General features: G+C 38.4%; 1 protein-coding gene across 4 annotated transcripts; it reads right to left on the minus strand.

The window, feature by feature from the left end:
• Positions 1–769: 769 nt before the first annotated feature.
• esrp2 (epithelial splicing regulatory protein 2) lies at positions 770–22,581 on the minus strand. Of its 4 annotated transcripts, XM_028014249.1 has the most exons (17): positions 22,439–22,581; positions 22,110–22,262; positions 21,511–21,639; positions 14,766–14,879; positions 14,171–14,285; positions 13,899–13,994; positions 13,569–13,623; positions 13,002–13,112; positions 12,116–12,248; positions 11,808–11,850; positions 9,443–9,744; positions 7,577–7,810; positions 7,233–7,431; positions 5,346–5,550; positions 5,034–5,253; positions 3,972–4,071; positions 1,961–2,117 (listed from the first exon to the last, which is right to left on the minus strand). In XM_028014249.1, exons 2-16 carry the CDS (start codon positions 22,239–22,241, stop codon positions 3,985–3,987), a joined length of 2,175 nt encoding a protein of 724 aa, XP_027870050.1. In that variant the 5' UTR covers positions 22,242–22,262; positions 22,439–22,581; the 3' UTR covers positions 1,961–2,117; positions 3,972–3,984. The 4 variants fall into 4 exon arrangements, with proteins under 4 accessions (XP_027870054.1, XP_027870050.1, XP_027870053.1 ...); XM_028014252.1 differs by lacking the exons at positions 1,961–2,117; positions 22,439–22,581 and adding an exon at positions 4,626–4,654 and having other exon boundaries at positions 22,110–22,432; XM_028014253.1 differs by lacking the exons at positions 3,972–4,071; positions 22,439–22,581 and having other exon boundaries at positions 770–2,117; positions 22,110–22,432.
• Between the last annotated feature and the right edge of the window lie 1,564 nt (positions 22,582–24,145).

A 24,145-nucleotide genomic window follows, 5' to 3' on the forward strand; every position in this document is an offset into this window, starting at 1 on the left:
TAATTTCTTCATTGGCTACTTATTGACTTGAGTAAAAATAATAGTGTTATTCTTTTGGGTTCTCTATCTGCCTCTGCTAAAAAACTAATGCAAATCTAATTTACAACTTTTTAATTCTTGCTTGACAGAAAAAACTTGCCTGAACAAAATTTATAGATTTACTGACACTGAAAACTACTTTCTCAGAAAATTGGAAAAGTTTATAATACAGAAGTATTTTATCATCATGGGAAAGACTGCTGACTTGGCAGTAGTCCAGCAGAGTCGTTTTGACATGTTCTACAAGTAATCTGAAAATGTCATTGCTGGTTGTTCAGAGTACTTAATCCCAGTGAATTAATGTAAAGTTGAGTGGAGGGAGAAAATGTAGGTATAACTGCACAAACAACAAATACCAATATGTTAGAAAAGAAAAAACAAGCTGACTAACACAATGAGAGGACATAACTTTCACATTGCTTGTCCTAAATTGTTCTTGAGCCAGATTCTTCCAGGTAAGAATGAAAAGCATCTTACCTGGATAAAAAAAGGCATTTAAGTGCTTTTTTTTTTTTTTTAGATTAAATCTAATTTTGGACATCAAGGTCCCAGAATGTGAGTTGTGCTCACTGTTTTCTCAAACCCAAAGTCAGCACCTGGACAGCCACATACCTGTAAATTTTACAACGCTTCCTTTTGCTGACAAGCTTTATGAAGATGCTGAAATCATTTTCCAGCAGGATTTTGAATAGTTTAGTGTCCCCAATACAGTAAACAACTGATACATGGATATTTGTTGATATTTTTATTGTTTACATTTTATACATAGACCTAAATTCATGCATCTTTACATCGCAACAAAACAAATCTGCCACCAGAGGCTCCTATGCCTCCTGTGGGCCAGTATTGCACTCTGGGTAATGTAGGCTTGGTGAAGAGAAAAAACTAAGACAATTCAGTAGGCCTCTCACAGGAAGGAAGAAAAAAAGGCTCCTGCAGTTTTACACGTCTCTCTGGTTGTTCACAGGAACTGAATCATGGTGCAGACTGGCTGTTTTAGTCAGAAAACAAAAACCAAAGCAGCAGCTGCTCCGGGTCAATCAATATGCAAGACCGCAGGAAAAGAACCTAAGTAATTTTTACATTTAATAAAGTCTCAGCTTTTGTAAATAAGTATCAATGAAACTAGAATTAATTTACTGTCAAACTGTTAAAGATGTTCAGCGTAGTGTCTCTGCGAGTGGAGCAACCCAAAACATCTGTAGTGCTTAGAAAATACTTAGAGGTTTAGACATGCTGGTGGTCACAAAATAAATGCTTTTAAAAAAAGTCACAGATTAATTCATACACTGACACAGATGTGCTACACAGTAGTAGAAACTAGTATTCCCTGAAGCTTAAAGCCACTTACTAGCTACAATTTAAATCATGACAGTTTTAGCATGCTGATTGACTTTGTTTCAGAAATATAAAGTAGTCCTTATGGCTTAGACATTTTCGTCATCATAACTAAACTGCTGGAGAATATTTAGCCTCCAAACATTTCTTTCTGCAGCTAACAAAAATGTTCATAAACACAAAACTCTAAATCTGTAAGTGTTGTTAAAGTTCAGAAATATAAAGACAAACGTGTATAAATGCATATACAGCCTCAAGCATTTCAGGAGACAGGTCTGTACAGTTTCAAAGAGAATACATTTATCTCCATGTTTGGCTTTGCAGAGTGGCTGCATGCTCTGTCCAGGCTTCACGCTTTTCCTGCCCCACCAGCAGGAGCAAAGTCACAAAGTCCAGTGTCAAGCTGCTTCGTCTGTGGAAGGCCCGGCTCCAGCAGCAGCTTTAGGAGTGTGAGGACCAGCGGAGAGGTGTGTGGTCAAAATACAGATCATACAGAGAGGGAAGAGTTGAGCAGGTTCTCTGTAAAGAGTTTGGAGGCGTTTCTATTAGAAAGGGGATGAAAGATGGAGAGCTGGTGGTCAGTTACAGAAAACCAAGTGGATCAGCTGGCCGTAGAAAGGTTGGCCTGAGCGCTCGGCTATGGCGCGCCGGGCAATGTCCTCGTTGGGGAAGGTGATCAGGGCCTCGCCGCTGCACTGACCGCTGAAGTTATACAAGATAAGTACGGCATCTGGTTGGAGCTGCAGGAGGAGAGAAAAAAAAAAGATGCAGTGAGTTTCTTCAGTGTCACCTAAGTGAAGGGAAAACCACCAGAGGGCGCCCACAGTGAGCTAAGGAGGAATCACGTTTGATGGGCTCATCAAACTAGTCCAGTTACCAAAGCAGAAAGATTAAAGAGCAGAGAATGAAAACAGAGGACATGCTGTTCTCACACACCTGAAACCAACAAGACCGGCAGAGATGACGCACACAAAAAGCAGCTGTTAGTTCACATGCACTGATGTCTTTCACCAAGATCAAATTCAAACAACAAACATACACAAGTCATTTAACAAAACATTAAAAAAAACAAAAAAAGGATAAAGCAGTAAAATCCATGAAGACGGGGAGTAAAAGGGAAGCATCAGACATTCGACATAAATAGTCAACATCCGTGCTCCTGAGTAAGAAAAGGCTCGAGTGAAATATCGTGTTTTTTCACTTCTGGGAACTGAAATCTGGTACTTTAACAGGACCGCTACCGATGTGAAGCTAAAAGATGGCAGGACCCCAATTCAATTAAAATAATGTGTCGACTTCAAATCTGTACTTCACGTCTGATAAACCTTTCAAACATTTAGCAACTTACTAAATCAGGTGGTTGAATCTACATTTCCATGCCAGGAAATGCGATCGAAACCTTACAAAGAATTCAACCATCACTGCACAAAGCAAACACCTGAACATCTTCACTATTTTTGTGACACAGCTGTCACTAAGGGGATGTGGGTGGGTATAAAAATGACAAAGTGAGAATAAAATAGCTAGAAAATGGAATTGATATTTTACATTTCAAAACATGGCAGGAATTGGGAATCTGGTTCAAACCAGGACTGAGGAACAGTATTGGCTGTTAAGGATTTGATTAAATATTAGATGTACGTCTTTAATAAAGATGTGTTAGTAAAAAGGAGGAAGTTAAAATGAAATGACTAAATATTAAATAAAGAATTCTGAGGTTTGATCATTGAAACTAAATCAGTGCTCAGGCAAATCAGACAAAGAGCTACGGATGAAAATGGAATCAAAACATTTATTAATGGGGCACAAAGCAAAGCTCCAAGGGATTTAGAAAGCATGCAGGACTGCAAATCACTGAACAGATTAGATGTGTAAAGGGAATTGCAAAAGTATTCAAAACCTCATTTATTTTTACATTTTGTCATGTCAGTCACAAACTTCAATGTATTTTTTAAATAATTGTATGTAGGGGAGGGTTATCAAACCCTGACCTTACCCTAAAGAGTGTACAATTGTGATATCTAAAATTTAATACCCACTTTGCTTTGCAAAAATATTTTTCAATAGTATTAGAAGGTCTGGAATATGAACCGACAAACTTTCCTCTTCCTGCTAAAGAAAAACAACTTCTGACCATGATGAGCGAACTAGAGGCTCTGAAAAGCCGTATGGGGAGAAGAAAACAATAAATTAAAATGCCTTCAAACAAAACTGGCCCTGATCTGGTATCGAATTTATATTACAAGTAAATACTATTCCAGTCACTTCTTTAGATGTTTTACAAACTTTATGATCTTCTAAGGCAACTATAGGTAATTGCACTATATATAAACAAAAGATAAAAATCAAAGATAAACAATTTATAGTTTCACTCGTGAATGTTTTATTTTTGTCCCATGTTACAAGCATATGCTGCTTTGTGTTCGTTTATCACAATAAAAAAAAACATTAAAGTTTGTGGCTCAAACTCGATTTCCAGGTGTATGAACACTTTTGCAAAGTTCTGTAGATTAAATGATGATTAGTGGTTATGCGCTAGGATTTTCTGAGCTGAGGAAGCGCCCCATCTCCGTCTGCCTCGCTGCTCCTCTTACCTTGGGGTGAGCCCTAAAGGCAGAGCCATTCTTTGGGCTGAATCAGACTCCTGGCCTGTTCGTTCATCTGAACCAAGCCGCTGTACTCGTCAGGGGCGTACTACAGATACAGTACAACGATGAACACACAGTCAGGCTGGAGGGACCTCAACATTGGGTTAGACATCACAATGCACGTTTTTTTACACTGACACAAAAGATACAGATGGGTACAAAGATGACCAAAAAAAACTCAAAATAAAACCACACTGAAACAAAAGAGAAATTCACCAAATACTGGTCACATTTAAAAACAGAGAAGAGTATTGAAAGTTTGAGGATCTCTACAAAGAGACAGTTTTCTTTCTCAGGACCTGTGTGTGGGAAATCATACTGGAGCCAGAAAACACACATATCACCTACAGAATCTAGAAAACAACAAATTCATTAAACAGTGACACTCAGCTTTCAAAAAAAAACACACACACACAAAGCGTACCTACATTTCTCCAAAACTTAAACTTAAAATTGCTTCCTTGTTGGTGTGAATGAACGAAAGAAAGACCAGCAGCAGAGCCAAGATATCTGCCCCAATGAAAAACAGCAGCACCAGAACCTGCCCCCTGCCTCAAACCCACCGCTTTCCTACGTGAAGACATCTGTCATGATTCATACCTGCATCAGCGGACTCCACCTAATTCAGGCTGGCAGCAATAAGTATTGCAGCAAAGAGGAGCAGGAGAGCACAAGTGAACACATGTAACTTAATTAAAACAGTGCAGTTTGCAAAACTCAACTGCATGTTGTTGCAAAGTGCGTGAAAAGTTCAGTATTTGGGAAAATAAAAATAAAAATCACTTAAAGTTTTGTGGTGCAGCAGAACTAGGATGCAAAATAAATCATCAACCATGATTGGTTGATGATAACGAACTAACTAGTTCGTTAGTTCGTCAGTTCGACGACTGACGAACTAATCAGTCGTCTTTTTTTTCAGGTTCTAAAACTGTAGGATTCTGATTTAAAATAAAAATTCCTGAGCATGAATCTTAAACAAGGAATTTCTGTTTATGCCTTTGTCCTCACCTGATAACCCTGGAAGAAGCTGAGGATGTCTTTGACTCCGGTGTTGTACGGCAGACCCTGCATCCTGACCAGGGCGCCCGGCTGCGGCAGGACGGAGGAGGCAGCGGCCGCAGCCGGGTGGGCCGGCGCCGCAACCGGGTGGGCTCCGGCCGCCACTGCAGCCGCCATGGCGCCTGGTGGAGCCGCAAAGTAGCTGACAGCGGAGGGAGAAATCGGGGGGCTGGAGGGAGAACAGAGGCGTCAGATAAACGGGGTGTTGCTTACTTCATGTGCTTCGTTTGCATATGCTTTGTTTTTTTTGTTTTTTTTTACCTGGGGTAGTAAGCAGTGTAATTCATGTTCATGTTCATATAGAGATGGGGCTGAGGGGGGTAGTAGGCCAGAGCGTGAGCAGGGCTGTGCAAGGTGGTCGGAGGGCCCCGGGGAGCCGCCAGCAGGGGAGGCTGGTACAGGGCCGCTTCAGAGAGGATGGTAGGTGGAGTGGGGAAGGCAGCATAAGCTGTAGGAGGCGACAGACCTACAGGAGGACGGACATGGACAGGACAGCTTAGAGACAACCCCGCAGAGCAGTACAGTTTGTAAAAACACTGCTTCACCAGAAACAGAAGAGTATTTCTGTTCTTTCCTGTTCTTCATTTGTCTTTACTAGAGCAGAATGCTTGTTAAGCAAGCAGACAATCCTCTTTACATCGAGTTAGGTGGAACCACACCCAAGTTTCACCACTTTACTGATTGTTTGAGATTACAAAAAGAGAACTCTGCTGCTGTCCTTTATGTTTACTGCACTTTATGTCCAAACTTAAAAATCCCTTATGTTTGAAAAGATCTCTGACACATGAGGACAGCACCAAGATTAACAACTAGGACAACCGGCTTAGAGTTTGAATTTCTTGTTGTTGCTGCTTCAAAAACAGATATTTCTTCACAGTGTCTTAGTTCAGAGACTGATTATAAAAAGGAAGTTCAACAAGTTGTGGTAAGTTTCAAGATCTTTGACACTGTATGTCAATGGTAATTTAACAAATTTTTTTTTTTTTTGCTTCAGAGATATTTGCTCTGTATTCACTATAAATTCAATGAATGCTGGAACTTCACATCCGTGTGGAACTGTATTTACAACACTAACAGCGTCCTTTCAGCTCTTATACTTGCAATATAAACAGATAAGTGAAGGTATTGACACATTTACATAGCCTCTGCTTGAGGCTGTATGCTGGTCACTGACCCTGTGAAGGCCGAAGCGATTCTAGGTATGCTAAGACAAAATCTACTTTAAAAGAAAAATGACTTAAATTCCAATTGTAAGCAATAATATAGAAAGATAGAAGAGCTAAACCTCTTAAGCAGCGTTAAATGGTAGCTTATTATCAAGAAACAAGCAAAAGAAAAGTTGTCTTTTTGGTTTCCAATCTAATCTCTTACAGCAAGGGCAGATATGAGTCACAACCGAGCAAAGTACAGTTAGCTGCTTTCTGCTTCATCAAAATCACATTATTGTTTAAGCGGTAAACAAGTTTCTACCAGCAGGCTACAGTGATGTGATGCACTCTTTATATTTGTCTGCAAAACACCATCAAAACAGTCAAACTCCAGGAACACGACTCATAACACATAAGTGTGAGGTCATGTCAGCTTGCTGTAAAAATACCAGTCTGTGTGGTATTAATCTATATAATGTGTTTAATTTGTGAGACACGTTACTGAAATACATGAACTTTTCATCAATATTCTAATTTATTGAATACGAGTATGGTTGATGAACTCATAAACATTTAGCTACCTCTTTCATTCAGGCAGGTAGTAGGAAATGACAGAAGTGAAAATAAATTGTAACATCTGAAATTCTGTTTTTCACAATTGGAGACAAGTTAAGACTTGAAAGATCCTTTCTGAAAAGCTAAACATGCAAAACGTTTCATTTAAAACCTTCATTTGACAGAGAGATTGTTATTTTTTTAAGCAAGCTTCAATTTTGTTTGAATCCAATACAACTTAGTGCATATTTTGTATTGTTATTTTCTAACTCACTGAGAATTAGTAAGGAATCAAATTGATATGTGAGCGATAATGGAATCGGAATTGCTGAATTCTTATCAGTTCCTTTCCTTATGAATTACACATAATTAATAAAATACTGCAATTCGCAAAGGAATATAAAAAAGATGATTGATTGTAAAATAAAGTTGGGGAGGAACTCACAGGGCAGTTTGCAGGGTGGAGGAGAGAGGCCGCTGCGGTTCAGCGTTCCTCCCATCAGAACAATGCTCATCTCCTCTGTGGAGCACTGGAAGACCTCAACATACCGGTCCTTCATTGTCTTTTTGTGGCACTTTTGGGCCACCAAGAACGCCTTGTCAGGTGACTTCATTTGGATGAAGGCATCGCCAGAGGGTCGGCCCTGTATAGGAGAAAATCACCAAAACCATCAGTACAACGCAGAAGGCAGAGAGAGATAAACCTGTCTGCTTTTAAAAAAAAAAAAGCACTTGACTTTGTGATACCACAGCTTTAAAGGTTTTTCATGTGCGTCACAAAACTCTGACCTGCTGGTTAAGGACCATGTGGACTCCATGAGTCTTGATGTCAACCGTATGGTCGCCCATGAACTCCAGGATGTCCTCGATGCCGGCGGTGTACGGCAGCCCGCGGAGCCGCACGCAGTCGCGCGTGCTGCTAGCCGTCGGCAGAAAGGGAGGCGTGGAGAGGACTGGAAGCGGTACGATGGGTGATGGAGGCAGTGTGGAGATCAGAGGTGTGGACATGTAACGATTCAGAACCTGACAAACACAAGATCATTCAAAAATAACCCTTCAGTGAGTAGAAAATAAAGTCTTAACTACAGACAAACACTCCAATTAATGAGATTAAAAAGGCAGCACTTTCTTTTTTCTTTACACAAGAAATTGACATGTTTTGGGATGTTTTGTCACTTCTCCCTGTTCCCATGACATCAACTGAGGAAGCAGCTGCTGAACACTGGTTTCACATAGACTCCTCCCAGCTGAAGCCATGGACAACGAGCATGTTTGAATACAAAAACAGAAGAAAACCTGAAAGTTTCACTTCATGTGGTACTCCCAGTAAAATGCTATTATTAGAAACCAATTTAACCGAAAACAATTCTTCCATTTGAAGGGCAGCCTACTCTACAATGTGGCCACCAACAGCAGTCAGATTGAACCTCAAACAAATTTATAGTCTCTTCAAAGAACCTCAAAAATATCCTGGATGGATTCCTTAGATTAGTGATAACCTTTTTTCCCCTCACAGATGGGATCCTGAACCTTAAAACGCATGAATGTTATGACCCTAATAACTACGTTCAAAATGACGCAAATGCCTGTGAGTACCTGCCAATAAATCTCTTTTATGCCTGATCTCTTTTTTTCTTTTGTGCTGAAAACGTTAAAAAATTAGCATAAATGAGCCTGTTGGTGGTTAAATACAGTTAGAGCTCCCAAGTTGCCTTGATGTGTTAAAAAAAAACTGCAATTGGTTCACCACGAAAGGGAACATGCATAAATTTGAAAATGCTGTCGTTCATTTCCTTCTTGCCACATTTCTGCATTCAGTTACAGTAACTGTGTGTGTGAACTAAGTAATGAACAGCATTTACAATTGTCTGATTTTGCTCATAAGATCATAGCAAATGGTGAGTCTTTATTTATACACTTTTAGGAGGCACCATCTCTCATTAACTTAACATCCTCTTCTTGCCTTTACACAGGAGTTTTGACTGCAAAAAATAAAAGATACATGAAAACATGGATGTTTGCATCCATTTGCATTTGCTGGTGTTTTAAGGGATGAGTTTGACTTTTCCTCATGTCTACTCAATTTCACATCAATTAGGATGTACAAAGCGAATCATATCAATGTCATTGTACCCATGCAGCATGTTTTAGTACAAAATCCATACAAGGCTATAAGTGAGACCTTGGATATCCAGGAAACTTTGAATGCCTTGTTTTTCTTTATTTCCACAACATTCAGTATTACTAAGACATGTGACAATTATGGTTTCTCGTTTTTTCTCCCAAGAGGCTAACATCCCAGGATTTTTTTTTTTGTCTACCATTTCTGGAGTGTATTTACACGGTGGGCTCTAAAACAAGTCTGTTAACATGAAGTAAACCCCCTTGTGCTGAGGGACAGATCTTCCTTCTATGGTGATCTAGGAACAGATTTCCTCCCTCCATAACAGCAGAATGTGAATGAAATCCCTGCCATCCCACCACAATGCTCCACTTTTAGTTCAGGATCAATCAAGGCAACATTCCAAGTGTGTTTATGATGAGGACATAACATTATAGCATGGCATAAAGCTCAAAAAAGTTGATTTTTATATAACATTGCCCATTTGAGAGTGTACACCCCCCCACACACACACAGAAACAAAAAGAAGCTACCTGTTGCACCTCGGCTGCAGTGCTCCGAAACAACTCGATATACCGCTTCCCCAGAATCTGTTTGTGCTTCTTCAGAGCGTTCTGAGCGTATTCCTCACAGGAGAAAAGCACGAAGGCATCACCAGTGGGCCGTCCGTCGGGGTATTTGACAAAGAGGAGCCCCTCTGCGCCGTCCGTGACGGGACTCTCAGGACCGAGGAAGGACAGCACTTCCTGTGTCGTCGCCGTGAACGGTAACCCACGCATTCGTATGATCACCTGGTTCTCTTTAGACAGGAACTGAGCCACCTCATTGGACGTCCCTAAAGTAACAAATGATACATGAATTATAATGCAGATACTTAATAAAAATGCTAATTTTTATGTTAATGTTGCCAATTTGCTTTGACAGGGACACCACTTCAAGTGACCTATTAAGATTCAACTTATCTTTTACAGCAAAATTTATATGTCGTTTGGTTTTTAAAAAAATTAACTCCAATATAAATGTAATGTCTAGGAAAAATATAATACCAGTGTAACTAAAAACATGTTTTGTCTTAACTATAAACTAATTAAATACATTTTAAATGAATAAAAACAATACCATGTTGTTAGTTAGGTTTTGTCTGCCAATGTTTCTCTCTTGTGTTTATTCTAGTCTATTTTTAGCTTTTATCATTTGTGTTATTTTTAGGTTTTTCGACCTCTACAAGTACATACAGAAATTTCATTTGACTTTATTATGTACTATGAAAGCACTATATTACAATGATTATGATTATTGTAGATCTTTAATGCCTACAAAGTATATTTTTCCTTTAACCAACAACAAAAAAGATTCCCCATTCTTCACAATAAGGGGCAATCTGAAATTCCACTGAGAGTAACAAACAAGTTAAGAACAGAAGTAAGCCTCTTGCTGCATGGACCCATTCAGCACACACCGGTACCAGAATGAAACGATTGTAAATCAGTCCTAATTCACTCAAATACACAGATTTTCACTTCACAATTTACGAAAAGTTCACTTTATTCCCGTTTTGTTAAACATAATGTTTATTTATATACTTCTAATGGCGTTGTGAACTCTGTTGCAAAATTAAATGTCACCATCTAGTGCAACAGCAAACCAGTGGTTAAGATGTAAAGTGGTGTTTAGTTACAAGGAAACTGGCAGCTGTCCATAAAAGTGTGCAGCAGGCTGAACCACTTCAGATCCGTCACACTGCTTTATTCACTGACCCTCAACAGAAAGTCATTTACATTTGGGTGGCAATTTATTTCCTTTAGGTCATGTTCCTCTTTACTTTGATTCAGTGCAAAAAATATATATTTTAGGTTTTAGGCTAAATAAATAAATAAATAAATAAATAAATAAACTGACCACTCAACCAAAGATTACAAAATTTAAAACTTTTGACAAATAAGATTTTTGTATCAAAAGAAAATGAACCCATGTTGGAAGTCACACTACCAGCTGGAGTATTGTTAAATAAGATCTACACAACAAGAATTAAACTTTAAATTATCACTTAGTAGCACCATAATGCAAATTGTCTTTTAGTTTACACAAAAGGCTTGCACACTCTGATGTGACAAACTTATGATTCAACTTAAAGGTATTTCAGAAATCCTCTAACCAATAACATAAATTATTTACTTTTCAAGTTATAAAAAATGTTAGGAAATGTTAAGGACCACATACTGTTCTTTCATGTTTATAGCTTTCACTTAGCCTGAAGAAAAGGTCTCTATGTTGTCTGATTTATTTGCTTAAAGTCTTGCGTGCTTTTGATCTGTATTGATCCTTACTCATAAGTGTAAAGTCCAGGTCCTGACTAGCAGCCACTGTAAGCTATCTGTTGAGAGCTAGTGTGTCTGTTATCTCTGTCGTGTATAATTGTTGGCCGCTGTTCAATGGTCAAGAGGCCCCAGGTTCTGCTTTTGTCTTTTCACACCCTGTTTGTAACAACAGAGAGTTTGTCCTTTCACCGTACACCCGCCCTCTCTGCCTCTCGGGAATCAAACTAGAGGCTGAATAGGTGAGCCGCTCAGAGCCTAGAATGACATTTCTCTGCAACTGGCCTCAGAGGGCTTGGTGATAGTGGGTATGGGGGTGTACCACTCACAAAGTGCCTTTTATTAGATAGAGAGCAGCTGCCGGAGAATCAGTGGATTGAAGCAAAAAAAACAAGTAATCGGAGAAAGAGCTACTACGCGCCAAGGAGCTGCAACTTTACACACACGTGTGCTTGGGGGTGAGGATAGGAAAGTATGAGAAACCACAAAATAAACTCTTATATAAACAAAACATGTTTGACCAAATTTTTATGCAACTGTGCACAGAGATGAAAGGAATTTTTAAAAAAATCTGAAATCTGACCTCCAGCAATCTTGAGAAATTCTTCTCCCGTCGCTTTGTAGACCTGAACAATTAAAAAAAGAAGGAAAAAAAGACAAAAACAATATATTCATAAGTGCCAAGTCACATGACTCTGATAAATAACAGTAAAACAACTGGTAGGATACTACAAGTTATTCAGGGTTTTCACTGCATCTGTGTATTTTTGATTGACAGATTCAAACCAAGACTTCCCACACTGAAGATACGGGATCAATGCTCAGTTGAATAGATATAAAATAAGTAATTGGTAACTAAAACCTAAAGAAGCATAAGTTAGCAGGACTAACTTCAATATATCTGCTGCCCATGTGATGTTTGTGGCGCTCCAGAGCCAGGTCTCTGTGCTCTGCGTTGATGAACCGAACCAAGGCTTCCCCGTTCCTCCGGCCCTGAGCGTTCAGACAGAGGGCCACGCCGCCCCTGAATCACACAAAACAGGTATTTCAATAAACATAACTACACAACAAATATCAAAAAGATTCTAGGCTTTCATTTTTTGCAAAGAACAGTACTTCAACATCTTTGCCATCATTGACAAGTGGTGATTTTGTAACTTCCACATTTCACCACATATTAACCAATAACTATTACGTCAATAAACATGTTTTTAGTCCAACATTGATCGATTTACTCTTTTACAGTGCTAAAGCTACTCTGGACAATCATCCTCAGTAAGTTAGAATATTTAATTGTTAAAGCTAATAAAGCTTTTCTGTAAAATCTAACAGACTCTCTTTAGATGTGGTTTACCATCTGACTTGAGTTTTTCCTATTTTTTCCCCAAAGCTGCCATGCACACATCTCTGATGACATCACAGGAACGATAAGGCAACTGATCAAAGTGCCTTTGGCATTTCTACTGGCATTTTTCTGCATTTCTACTTCAAAGGGTGTTAGTAGGCATTCAGTACAGCTGCCACAAAACACCTGATGTGTATGTCAATAGTAGTTTTCTATTTTGTAGTGAAAAACTGCTATGTTTTTATTATCATAATAGTAAAAAAAAAAAACACCACTGGATCATTGAATTATTAAAATATATTTTGTGGAAGCCCTGACAAAAAGAAATCCATCAGCTCCTCTTTGTCACCATTTCAGTTTTAGTAACATGAATTTAAATAATTTATTCATTGTAACAGAGGTTTAAGAAAAAAGCAGTGAAGTTGAACATACTTGGCAATATTGAGTCCCTTAAAGAAACGAGCAATATCCTGGTCTGAGGACTGCCATGGAAGGCCCCTTGCTCTGATCACCGTCTCGCTGTCCACCGGCTCCATCTTACTGCTGCAGGAAAAAACAGACATTTGAGAAACTTGAGCAACACAACTAAGAGCTGATATTCTTGGTGCTTTTGCACATGACTGAGATTTCTCCCCAGTCTTGTTCAGTTTGAACTAATTGCCCACAGACGGCAGAAACAGGGCCCTCTCCCAGTAAGTGCCGAACACAGTGACGCTCTTTTGGTTAAATGTCAGAGGGTTGAAGTGATAGCTCTTGGCTGCCTGAGAAGAGCAGGATCTACTGCTTAGCTACTGAATATCCAGCTAAGCACTTGATGGCAAAGTTGGACTGCTCTAATGACACACTTGTGTTTTCCTTGTTGCTGTAATTAATGCTCTTGGACCAAGGTTTGAGATTTGAACACGATTGGAGAGTTTGGAGGTTGCTGGTCTTTAAGCAACAGTGCACTTGAAAAATGTGAAATATATGCACAATTGAGAAAAAAAAAGGTTTACTTACCATGTGCCAGAGTCAAACTTGGTATTCACAGTTTCAGCACAGTAGAAATTGTGATCTAGGGGAAAAAAATATATATATTAATACACTAAACAAGCTGAAGATAATGTCCTATTTGGCTGTGAATAAGAGATAAAGTCTTGATAGCACACATTGGGTTATAGTTTGAATTATCTCTATATAGAAACACATCTAACATCTTTCTTCAGTTCATTCTGTCATGAGCTGGCTTATTCCCTTCTTTTTCAGAGAATGCTACAGCCAGCTATTTTAAGGATCTAATATTACTGCATTGTAGACTTATTCTGTGTACCAACACTGGTAGTTACTTACTGTATGGCTCATCCAGGATGCAGAGCGTCAGCTGCACCATGCTGTTCACCTCCCTCACACCTATCATCTGCTCTGACACCGCAGGGAGACCAACATCTGTGCCCGCTGTTAAGGCCGTCAACTTTCAGCAGGTTTTAAAATCACGTTCTTTAGCTCAAGATGTTTCTCACTTTTGTCTTTAAGTTAAAAGTAAACATTTCAAACAGTGTGATATTTTTGCCCTGTATGCTGTTTTTTTTAATCCCCAAAATGGAAACGAGAACAAAGGATACAATCCAACATGGAGGAGAGTGTGAGCTTCTGCACAGAGCTGGCATTCGGGCAGCATTTGAGAAACTCTTTCCGCAGGTCCACAAATGAAAAGAAACACTCTGGTAGTACAAGATTCTGGACAGAAAATAAAAAGTTAAAGAAGAATAAAGGAATTAATCTTGACGAAAGCATCAATACATGGGTTACAACAAGAATATGTCTTCATGTATTATGAGAGACTCAGGAGCCCCAAAATAGATTTATTCTAAGAAAAACTCTAAGAAAATATAGTGTGAGCACATTCCCAGCTCCTAACCTATTCTTCATGCTTTTAAGTTGTTTCTAACACATCCTTATACAACTGGCCGAGTTAAATTAGTGATATTTCATGACATAAGATATATATGACAACCAAAAACATGTAATAAGTACTTACTTCAAGCAGAACCATAAACCATTTTCTAAATATATGACTTTATAAGTTTAAATCCCCTTAACGCTCACCCCCAGAAAATACAATGGAGGTTAAGGAGATTAAGTTGCAGGTTAAGGGATTACAATAATGTCCTTTTAAATAAACACACAAGACCTAGACAAATTTTTTTCTAACTTTACCTTTTTGGAGGCTTCTGGGTGGAGGGCCTGTCGAATTATTAGAGGACCGTTCACCAAGAGTGTGTACGAACTTCTGCCGAGGCATTTTACTTCTGATGTCACAGACTGCTGAATCTACATGGGAAAACATGGAAAGGACAAACAAGTGTGGGTTAATTTTTATTTATTACATGGGAAACCATTAATTAAACGTGCTTAGCCAAATATATTAAATAAATAAAAAAGAGGTGTCCCATTTTCTGAACACAAATTTGCAGTAAATGTTTTAGATTTATATAATCTGGTAAGAATTTAAGCCAAACAGGGAAATTGGAATTTAAAATGCACATAAGTGAATGCGTTTACGTGCTTGTTATTTGATTTTTGATTTATTTTTTATCTCTGTCTCTCGTCAGGAAAGAGGCATGTCTAACAGGTTTCATTGTTTGCCGCGAGAGGGGAGGGAGGAAACAGAGAGAAGGAATGATCACACCACTAATCATTAGGATCACAGATTCTCTTTACACAACCTTCAGCCGTTGTCATGAGGAGGAAAAAAAACAAAAGCAAGTCTAACCGGCTCTGATGGCGACAGCAACCAGGCCTGAATGCCAGCACACAATCATGTTTATTTATAACACAGAGCTGCATCAGTTTGTTGTCAAGTCTGTAACAGAGAGGTCAAATCTTCAATAGCCAATAGTTTTTACTTTATGTAGTTCTTAGGTTTATCAAAAATTGTGACTCAAATCAACCCTGCTTGTCTTACCAAAATGTGCTAGTAATAATTTTAGAGACTTGAGATTTCAGAGAGTCTACATCACTGATTCATAGACAGAGGACAAAATATCAGGAACAAAGGCCATGGCATAGTCTTCTAAAATCTTTCTGGAGTTTCATGCTTTATGACTTAACAAGCTGAAGATCAGCTACTGCATATTTTGAGCGATTTGCATCTAACACAGTCCCGTGTGAAGAAGCATTTAAACCATCTGGATGTGGAACCACCTTCAACTCAGCGACTGACTGGTTCACATGGCCCCTGGCGATCTATGGCAGGTTTTTAGGCAGTGGTAGAGTATTACAGATCCATGTTGGGGCATGTTTCATAACATGTCTGATTATTTGACAGCTTCAAGTACAGACTAACAAGACCAAAACATGCTGTAGGGTTAAAACGGCTGGACAGAAACTCTCAAAAAGCAGAAAAGGTCAGACTGCTTGTCTACTTACAGCAACCCCTTTAAACATTTGGCATGGTTGCAGGTTTTAAGGTATGCCAATGTTTAGGAAAACAAAAGTTATACTTTCAAAAGCCTTAAAGGTTCCCCTGAAAGTGCCAGGCTGCAGTTTTCTACAGGTGTGTGGAACATAAAGTAGTGCAATGCTCCCCCTGCCCCTACTTGCTTCTACACACTACAGGTCTGCTGCCCCTAAATGCTCCCTTGCTTAAAACAATGACAAATTCAGCTGTTTGGAAATAATTAAAGTAAAGAAAAACCCAGTGTAGAGACTAAAAGATTGACAAATATCACTCTTAATGAAGTAACAGCCTCTTTAAAACTATACCTGGAAAGCCACAAGCAGAATTCTGTTCAGCTTATATGTGGTTTTTAAATTTGTCTCAATGTTTAAAAAGCACAACAGCATAAATATATGATAATGTACAAGATATATTTCTAAAAAATTTAGCTTTTTAAAACCATTTTAAATAATACTATTTATTAAATTCAGCAGTTGTTCAGGTGAAATGTTTGCTTTAGCTTATGCATAAAATCTAAATAAATTTATAGATAAAACCTTTAGAGTTGATATAATGGAGGTCATAATTAAAATATGCACATGTCATCAAGATGACATAGATATGATGTTACAACAACAAAGACAGTACTGTAACCAGTGGCCAGAATTAGATAAATACCAAAGTTGGTAAAATACCAAAGCCTCAGGATCAATGGGAAATAGACTTGCTGTGAACGTTTTTATTGGTCTCCCAGTAAAATGGAAGATAAGCAGTTCAAACAGAAAGACTAACTGCATGCTATTTTCAAAGCATGGACAACAAAAAAATTTGATCTAAAATCAACCCACTTCTTTTAATTTCCTTGATCTGTGTTTACATAAAATGTTAAGCAAATCATGTCACAAAAGATAATTTGTCCTCATAAATAAGGTCAAACGTTCATCTTAATTTCTGAGGTTTTTATTGTCCAAACAGTAAACACAAAGAAAAAAAAAAACACCAAACAAATCATGAGACGGAAGTTTCTTAGATTAACTAAGCTGCACATTTTAAGTTTGGCAAAGCTGAACGATTTCTTATTTACAGTGATAACAAGAGTGAGCTTCGCTCATACCTGAGCATACAGCCCTGCCTTAGACCATTACTAAAGCTGGATTACTGAGAGAAAAGCAAATGTTAAAGAAAAGGTGGAGACACACCCTCTACCTTTCTCTTCAACTTTAACAAAGAACACAAAGTAAATATGCTCAACATCATACAAATCCCTCACTGATAACCAGCGCAAACCAAACCAATAAACTGACCACATAACTCATTTCACTGTCTCGATACTTTCACTGTACGTTATTGATTGTACACTGAATATGAAAAAGTCTTGTTGAAGTCAAAAATCCAACACTCCCTTCTACAAAAATGCACCAACAATTAAACAGGATAGCGCAATCCCTTTCTGAAGGGCGAATCCAAAGGTGAGGGGGAGGAAGTGGCCTTTGCACATGGTTCTGTGTAGAGTTTACTCTCCACTGAGACTGGACTGCTTGTATGCAGAGGTGAGGTAAGATGGCTGAAAAAAAAAAACTCCGATAAGAGAAGCAGGGAGTGTCCTGACAAGCCATGTGGGCAACTGTTTAAACACACACTTGCACCAGCAAAGCTACTGACACAAAGACTGCTCGAGACTGGGTCAAAATCATAGCAGAAATGTGTTGCCTATAATTATCCCAAATATTTGATTTAAAAATAGCTTATAAATATGAAAAATCCAGTCAGTCAATATGCATGTTGTTGTCCAATGTCTTTAATGTCTGAAATCTTGAATTTAATTTGTACTCTACATGTAAAAGGTAGTGTTGTTTTGGTGCCAGAAATCTTTACAGCACAGAATCACTTCCAACTACCTGTTATATACCCTGCCATAATACCAGAAAAAAATAAATAAATAAAAAAATCATACTTAGCCAACATCATCTGTGACTAAGATACGAAACAGTTGAATCTGAAGTGAGCTCTGAAACTCAATGTTTCACAACAATGTCTGCAAAATCTAAGATAATGTGCAATCTGCACGCTGCAACATGTTGACGTCTGACTGAAAACCCAGCCTGTCAAGTCAGCAGCGGTTCAGCTCCGTTTTTTGTTTGTAGCAACTAAAATAACTTGGCTTTTCTTTGCTCAGAGTAGACAACAAAAGCTGAAATCTTTCAGTTGGAAATAAAGTTAATTGAATCAAAAGATGTCGCAATGACATTTTAGAAAAATATATGATCCTTGTTGAATCATCAGCCGTGTGATCAGCAGTACGGCCTGAATCAAACAGAGAAATAAAAAGATTACCCTCATTTATGCATAAAAACATATGTCCCTGCCTTTTAGCCGTTTGACATTCAATGTTAAAACATTTCGTCAATATATATGCTGTTTTATGCAGTTAGAGACTGAAAATGTTGAGTTTAAGATGTATTTCATAAATAGATGCTTGATCTGAGCCAAGCAAGTGGAAAATTTCAATCTTTGCTTCTCTATTTAAAATCAATAAAAGCCACCAACCAAGCTACTATTCACACAATATTGAAATACATTATTGATTGATTGATCACCCAAGTGATCAATCACACCAGTTTTCACTACATTAATAAATCGTTCACCTAACAGATGCCCTTGGGCCTGTGACTACACACCTCAATATAAAAAAACCCACCTAAAGTGAGGAAATAGCTTTTTATATTAATGAACATGTAGACAAATGAAATAATATTCAAAACATCTGCTCCAGACCTCTATGCAGCAAAGGTGTTCAGATCTTTCAAAAACCAGGAAAAACTGTAATTTTCTTCTCCTCCTTAAATAAACAAAGTAATCTCAGAATGACCTACAGGGAAGGAAAGTAGCCGGTCACACAGAGGTATGAAAAGGACAAACTGAGTGTTTGGGTTAATATTTGAAGGTTGGCACACAGTCACCTAAATGAGATAAAGCCTTACTCAGTCTGTAATCATGACATAATTTCACCAACTTTGATTCAAAAAAAAAAAAAAAAAGCTTAGTCTCTTAGAAATTGCATCAGCAGTAAAACTGAGGAAACATGGATTGACCAAAACTGGTTTGGTAAAGCTTAGTTTATTAATATATCTACTAAAAGAGTGACAAATATCTGCTTAGTCCAAACAAGCAATCCTAACGTTTAGCAACATTTCCAATTATGTAAAGACAAGCCCCTAACAGAGATGACCACAAAAACAAAAACATTTCTTGCAAGAATGACTTCATGAAGTGCTGCAGGAATAGATTTGCACACTTCACACACACTGTGGTAATAAGTTTGCAAAGCTAAAGAGGAATCAGGACTAGGGTGCTGACACACCCTGTTACAAGGCAGAGTTGCTGAAGCAGCAAGTTGTTTTAAAAACTGGGCTCCATTAGGAAACGTCCCACAACATTGGGTCATTTGAATCTTCTTTTAAAACAGGTCAGTTTATACCTACAATTGATAGACTACCAATTTTATCAAACATTAAAGCATGGCCTTTTTATTTTTGAGCTTTTTCCAGTCTAACCATGGTGCAGTTACAGAAAGAGCAGCCTAAACTAGGTAAGTCAACACAGCAAACAACACAGTGTGCCCCTCATGTCCTGCAGCCTAAAACTGAGGTGCAGTCACAGGTAAACACGCTAGCTTCCAGATGTCTGCTGTATGCATTAGGCCAAGGCAAGACCAGGCCTGTGACTCCAACTTATCTCCTCACACCGCAGGCTCTGCCCATCCCTCCTGAGCTTCAAGCTGTCAGCGCAGTTCAACTGTCATGGCCAATGACATCTCATGCAGGTGGAGGACAATTTTTCTGAGAGTCAATGCAGGAAATCTGACACTCCTTACATTAGCTTACAGCTTAATACCCAAATCAGGCTTGTTCTGTCACATCTTGCCCTGGGCAAAATGTGTCAGAGGAACGTTTTGGGTTTATTAACCGGCAGACTTTCTCATGCTCTCATGGACTGTTTGAAAAGTTGCTGCGGTTTTCCTTTTGAATGGTGTTGGATGGGTTACTGGTATGAAGGGTTTAAATCATTATGACTTAAAAGCAGCAACATTTTCTCAAAAGGCATGAAAAAACCGCTGGAGTGACTGGAGTGTTACCTGGGCATTTGTATTTAATAAAAACTGTTGAATCTTATTAGATGTTTTTGCTTTAAATTATTTTGTAATTACTGTAATATGATGAGGTACTAAAAATTATAATTACCAAAGAATATAATAGAAAGTATGTTACTATTGGTGAGCTTTTGCTGCCATTTGGGTTCTAATCACTTTATTGGTAGTTATTATACAACTGGCTCCATTGTCCCCTCAAAATCATTTTATTAATACTATTTTTGGTTGGATTATGAGGAATTACAATTGACAAAATAGACGAGCCTAACCCTGACAAAATGGAAACAAACCCAGAATATCTTTCTTTTTCTTCCCATTCCTGTAAGCAATGTATCTGAGAGAGGAGAGGGTGAATTTTCCTGATTTCCTGACATGATTTATATATCAGAGATCAGCTCAGAGATTATTATCTGGCAAATTTCAAATGAGTCAACTGGGCCAAAGGGGAAGCATGGTCATAACAGGGCATAATGTATAGTCTTCAAATATAGCATATAATTACATTAAACTAAAACAATTTGAACATTGTTATTATCCATGTCCATAATTTATGAAAATTAAGCAATGCTTTAGATAGACAGGTGTAGTAGACGCAGATCCAGCAAGTTTTCTTGGTTAGTCGAACAGGTATCTATCAGTAATGTACTTCGATGTAATAGTAAGCAAAACATATTACTTGAAAAAACTGTTACAATTGGCTTTGCTCTGACCAACATGGCTTCAGCGAAGTTAAAGCAATTGAAATCGGAGTGTATACAAATAATTAATAATGTTATTTTCACTCTTTTCTTCTACATTCAGTTAAGTTTCCACAAAAACAGTCCAACAAGAACTAATAGCTGTGTTTGATTTGTTTCTTACACACTTGTAAGCAAATACCATGTTTTCAACAATGTCAAGAAAACTGTTGGGATTAGAGCTGCAGTTTCACCCTTTAGATGGAATCTGATCCTGATCCAACCCATTTAAACACCTCATTTTGGCCTGACAATAAGCTGAGGTTCCTGTCAACAATTTCTGACATAAATAAAATCCATTCTTTGAGTTCTCTCTTCAAAGTTTCTATGTTCCCTCCCAATCTCCATCTCTCCCCTCGACCAGAGCCAATATACAGCTTTGTAGTGGAGCTGACAAGTAGTTGTCAAGTGCAAAGAAAATGTACTGTGATGCTAAGTACTTGAACACTCCCAATAAGAAAAATGGGTGGTGCTGTGTTTTCTGAGACCATAAATTTCCAAACTGGTACATTTGTTCTACCTGTAGCCCTGTTGGAAGCATAATGTGGGCCAGCTGACTGACAAAACACAGCAAGGTATGGCAGGGAGGGACAGAGTCTTAATCACAATCATTTTAATGTGACCTGTTTGACTCACCTGTTCCAGAACTTTGTCCAGGGGCTCAGCATCAACGATGTCCTCCAACGTCAACCCAGTCTCTTCTTTACACTGATCTGTCAGCTCCAAAGTGTCTGGCTTGACAAAACATTTATGAAGCTTCCCAACCTGTGAAAGGAGTTTAGGGGTTTCATGTAGCAGAACAGAGCGTGGATGGAGACATATAACGGCAGCAAAAAGCCAAATTATGGCAAAAGCCCATCACATCATACAAAAAGTGAACTCTTTTCAAAAAAGGTCAGGCAATTGACAATGTAGTTGCAGAAGCAGTTAATTGTCAATTAAGTCAAGAAGCTTACATGCTAAACCAAAAAGGTGTGTTTTCTCCATTACGTGAAATTCCACCTTTGACAAGTAGGAAACAAAATTTGATCACCTGTTAAAAGGTGAGCTTGTAGCGTTAGCATTATGAGAGCCCCAGAGAGCACTGCAGGCGGTAACAGAAAGCACACCGTGTTGATTTAAAATGACAAACTGTTCAACTACCAGGTGGACACTGCGCCACAAACACTCTGAGCTACACACACAAGAAACCATATAAATGACGAACGAGGTGGAGGGGTCAGAAAGGTCCGTACCTTTTTCTCATGTAGATCCACAATTTGCCACACCAAGAGAATTATTTCCCTTTCATCCGAACCCAGTTTACCCCCATTTGCACCAGCTGTTGCCCCAAAGAACACCACCAGAGTATCACTGTGCGAAGCCATCAGGGACCACAAGGGTAAAAACTACAATTAGAGCAAAGATTAAAATAAAAAAATAACACGAGGGTTCACCTTTTCCAAGTGATAAGGAGAGCGAACAAAAGGGCTGGAAAGTCAATTGAGATACACGCAGAGAGAAAGAAGAGTGGGGAGATTACTTTCAGAGGAGCCACGGAAGAGTTTGCGGTCAGAGACTCTACCTGTTGCTGTACTTGAGCGTGTACTATCCAGAGATACTGGTTTGACTGGTAAAGAAGGGTGGAAATCCGTGTTTCCTTCACACGAACTCCATAACAAGCCCTGAAGGTTTTTTTTCCTCCACTCCCATTTTTTTTTCGAGTTACCTGTGTGGCTCTGCCTCTCAACGAAGAGACAGGCCTCGCCTATTGGCTGGATTACAAAGGTGAGGGCGGGACCTCATGATGAATACTGGAATATCATTGGATGGCTACTTCCTGTTAAGGAAGTAGGTATAGCACAAAGGCTCATCCATGAAGCCTTCCAATGTTTAACACTGATAGAGAAGGCAAAGTGCAGGTAAATGAGGAACATACGCTTAGCTACTCCATAAGGTGGCTTTTGAATATTGTTAAAGTTTATACGTGTGTAGATAATTTGCATTAAACAAAAATATACAAAATACTACCCTGAATCAAACTTACCCCGAAAAAAAGTATTTCAGAATTTCAATATAGAGACACAAAAAGTGATGTATTTAGTGACAAACATGTATTAGAGTATTTTCACTGCGTTCGTTCGTTTTCATTATTATTTCTTACAGTAAGTAAATAAAACTCAAACTTATGTTTTTCAGAGATTCTAAATAAAACATAAGTGCAATAAAGAAATTATTTTTAATACATTAATATCATTTTATGTCATTGTATAAAATTACCTCCATGTACTGAACAGTATATGCACTCAAAACGCACTTTGGGCTCTTTATGAATTACACTATCAATGATGTGTGGCATGGAGGCCATACCTGCAGCACTATTGATGGCTCAGGTTGAATTGTATTGAATTGATTTTATTTCAATGCGACAATTCATATTAATGAATGTACAATATTGCCATCCATACACCAGATTCAGCAATTTCTGATTTCCATCCATAGTTTCATTGCTTTAATAGAGGCCTTCAGCTTGTCTTAATTGTTCGGTCATCTTTCTCGAGACGAACTCAGTATTTTAAAGTTTATTTATTTGTAATTTAACCTCCATGCTGTAACAATCTGAGTGACCTAAAGGCTTCCTGCTAGTTGACTGGAGTTTTTCTGGTTCTCTCCATGTCGTTGCTGCCGACACGCCTTCCCCCTCTCTTCCTTTATCTCATTTAAATCCCTGGTCTCATATTTTTTGTGTCTCATCCTGTGTGTGTGGATTCATCATTTCTAGTCAAACCAGTCTGATCACCTGAGGCACACATAGGGAGGCTGCCAAGCTGAACGCCCATGTTAGATAGTCATTTTTACTGTCATGCAGTCACAAAGTGAGCAAGCTCAAGCCCTGATTGTGATATAAGGTGACAAGTATAGTCTTTGGTTCAGTAGATGCAATTGACAGAAATGATAAATTAAGACCAAGTAGTAGCTTTATAATGCAAATAAATGTAGTCTATATCTTGTATATCTTTGTCCTGACTGTGTCATATATGCACTACATGCTGCTTCCTATTTTAAGAAAATACCTTATATTCCTTTTTCTATTCTCTTCTTTTCATGAGAAAATGCCCTATATGTGTCCCTCATCTTTTGGCTTTGTGTGATTTTATGTTTCTCACACCCTTAACTTGCTGTGATTTTCTGTTGCTATAGTCAAAAATATCTTTACTCACCAATAATCAGTGAGTAAAGAATTTAGGTGCATATTTTACATTTTACCAATATTTCATTAAAAGTCCAAAAT

Source organism: Xiphophorus couchianus, chromosome 4 (genome assembly GCF_001444195.1).
Source record: "Xiphophorus couchianus chromosome 4, X_couchianus-1.0, whole genome shotgun sequence".
Lineage (NCBI taxonomy): Eukaryota > Metazoa > Chordata > Actinopteri > Cyprinodontiformes > Poeciliidae > Xiphophorus > Xiphophorus couchianus.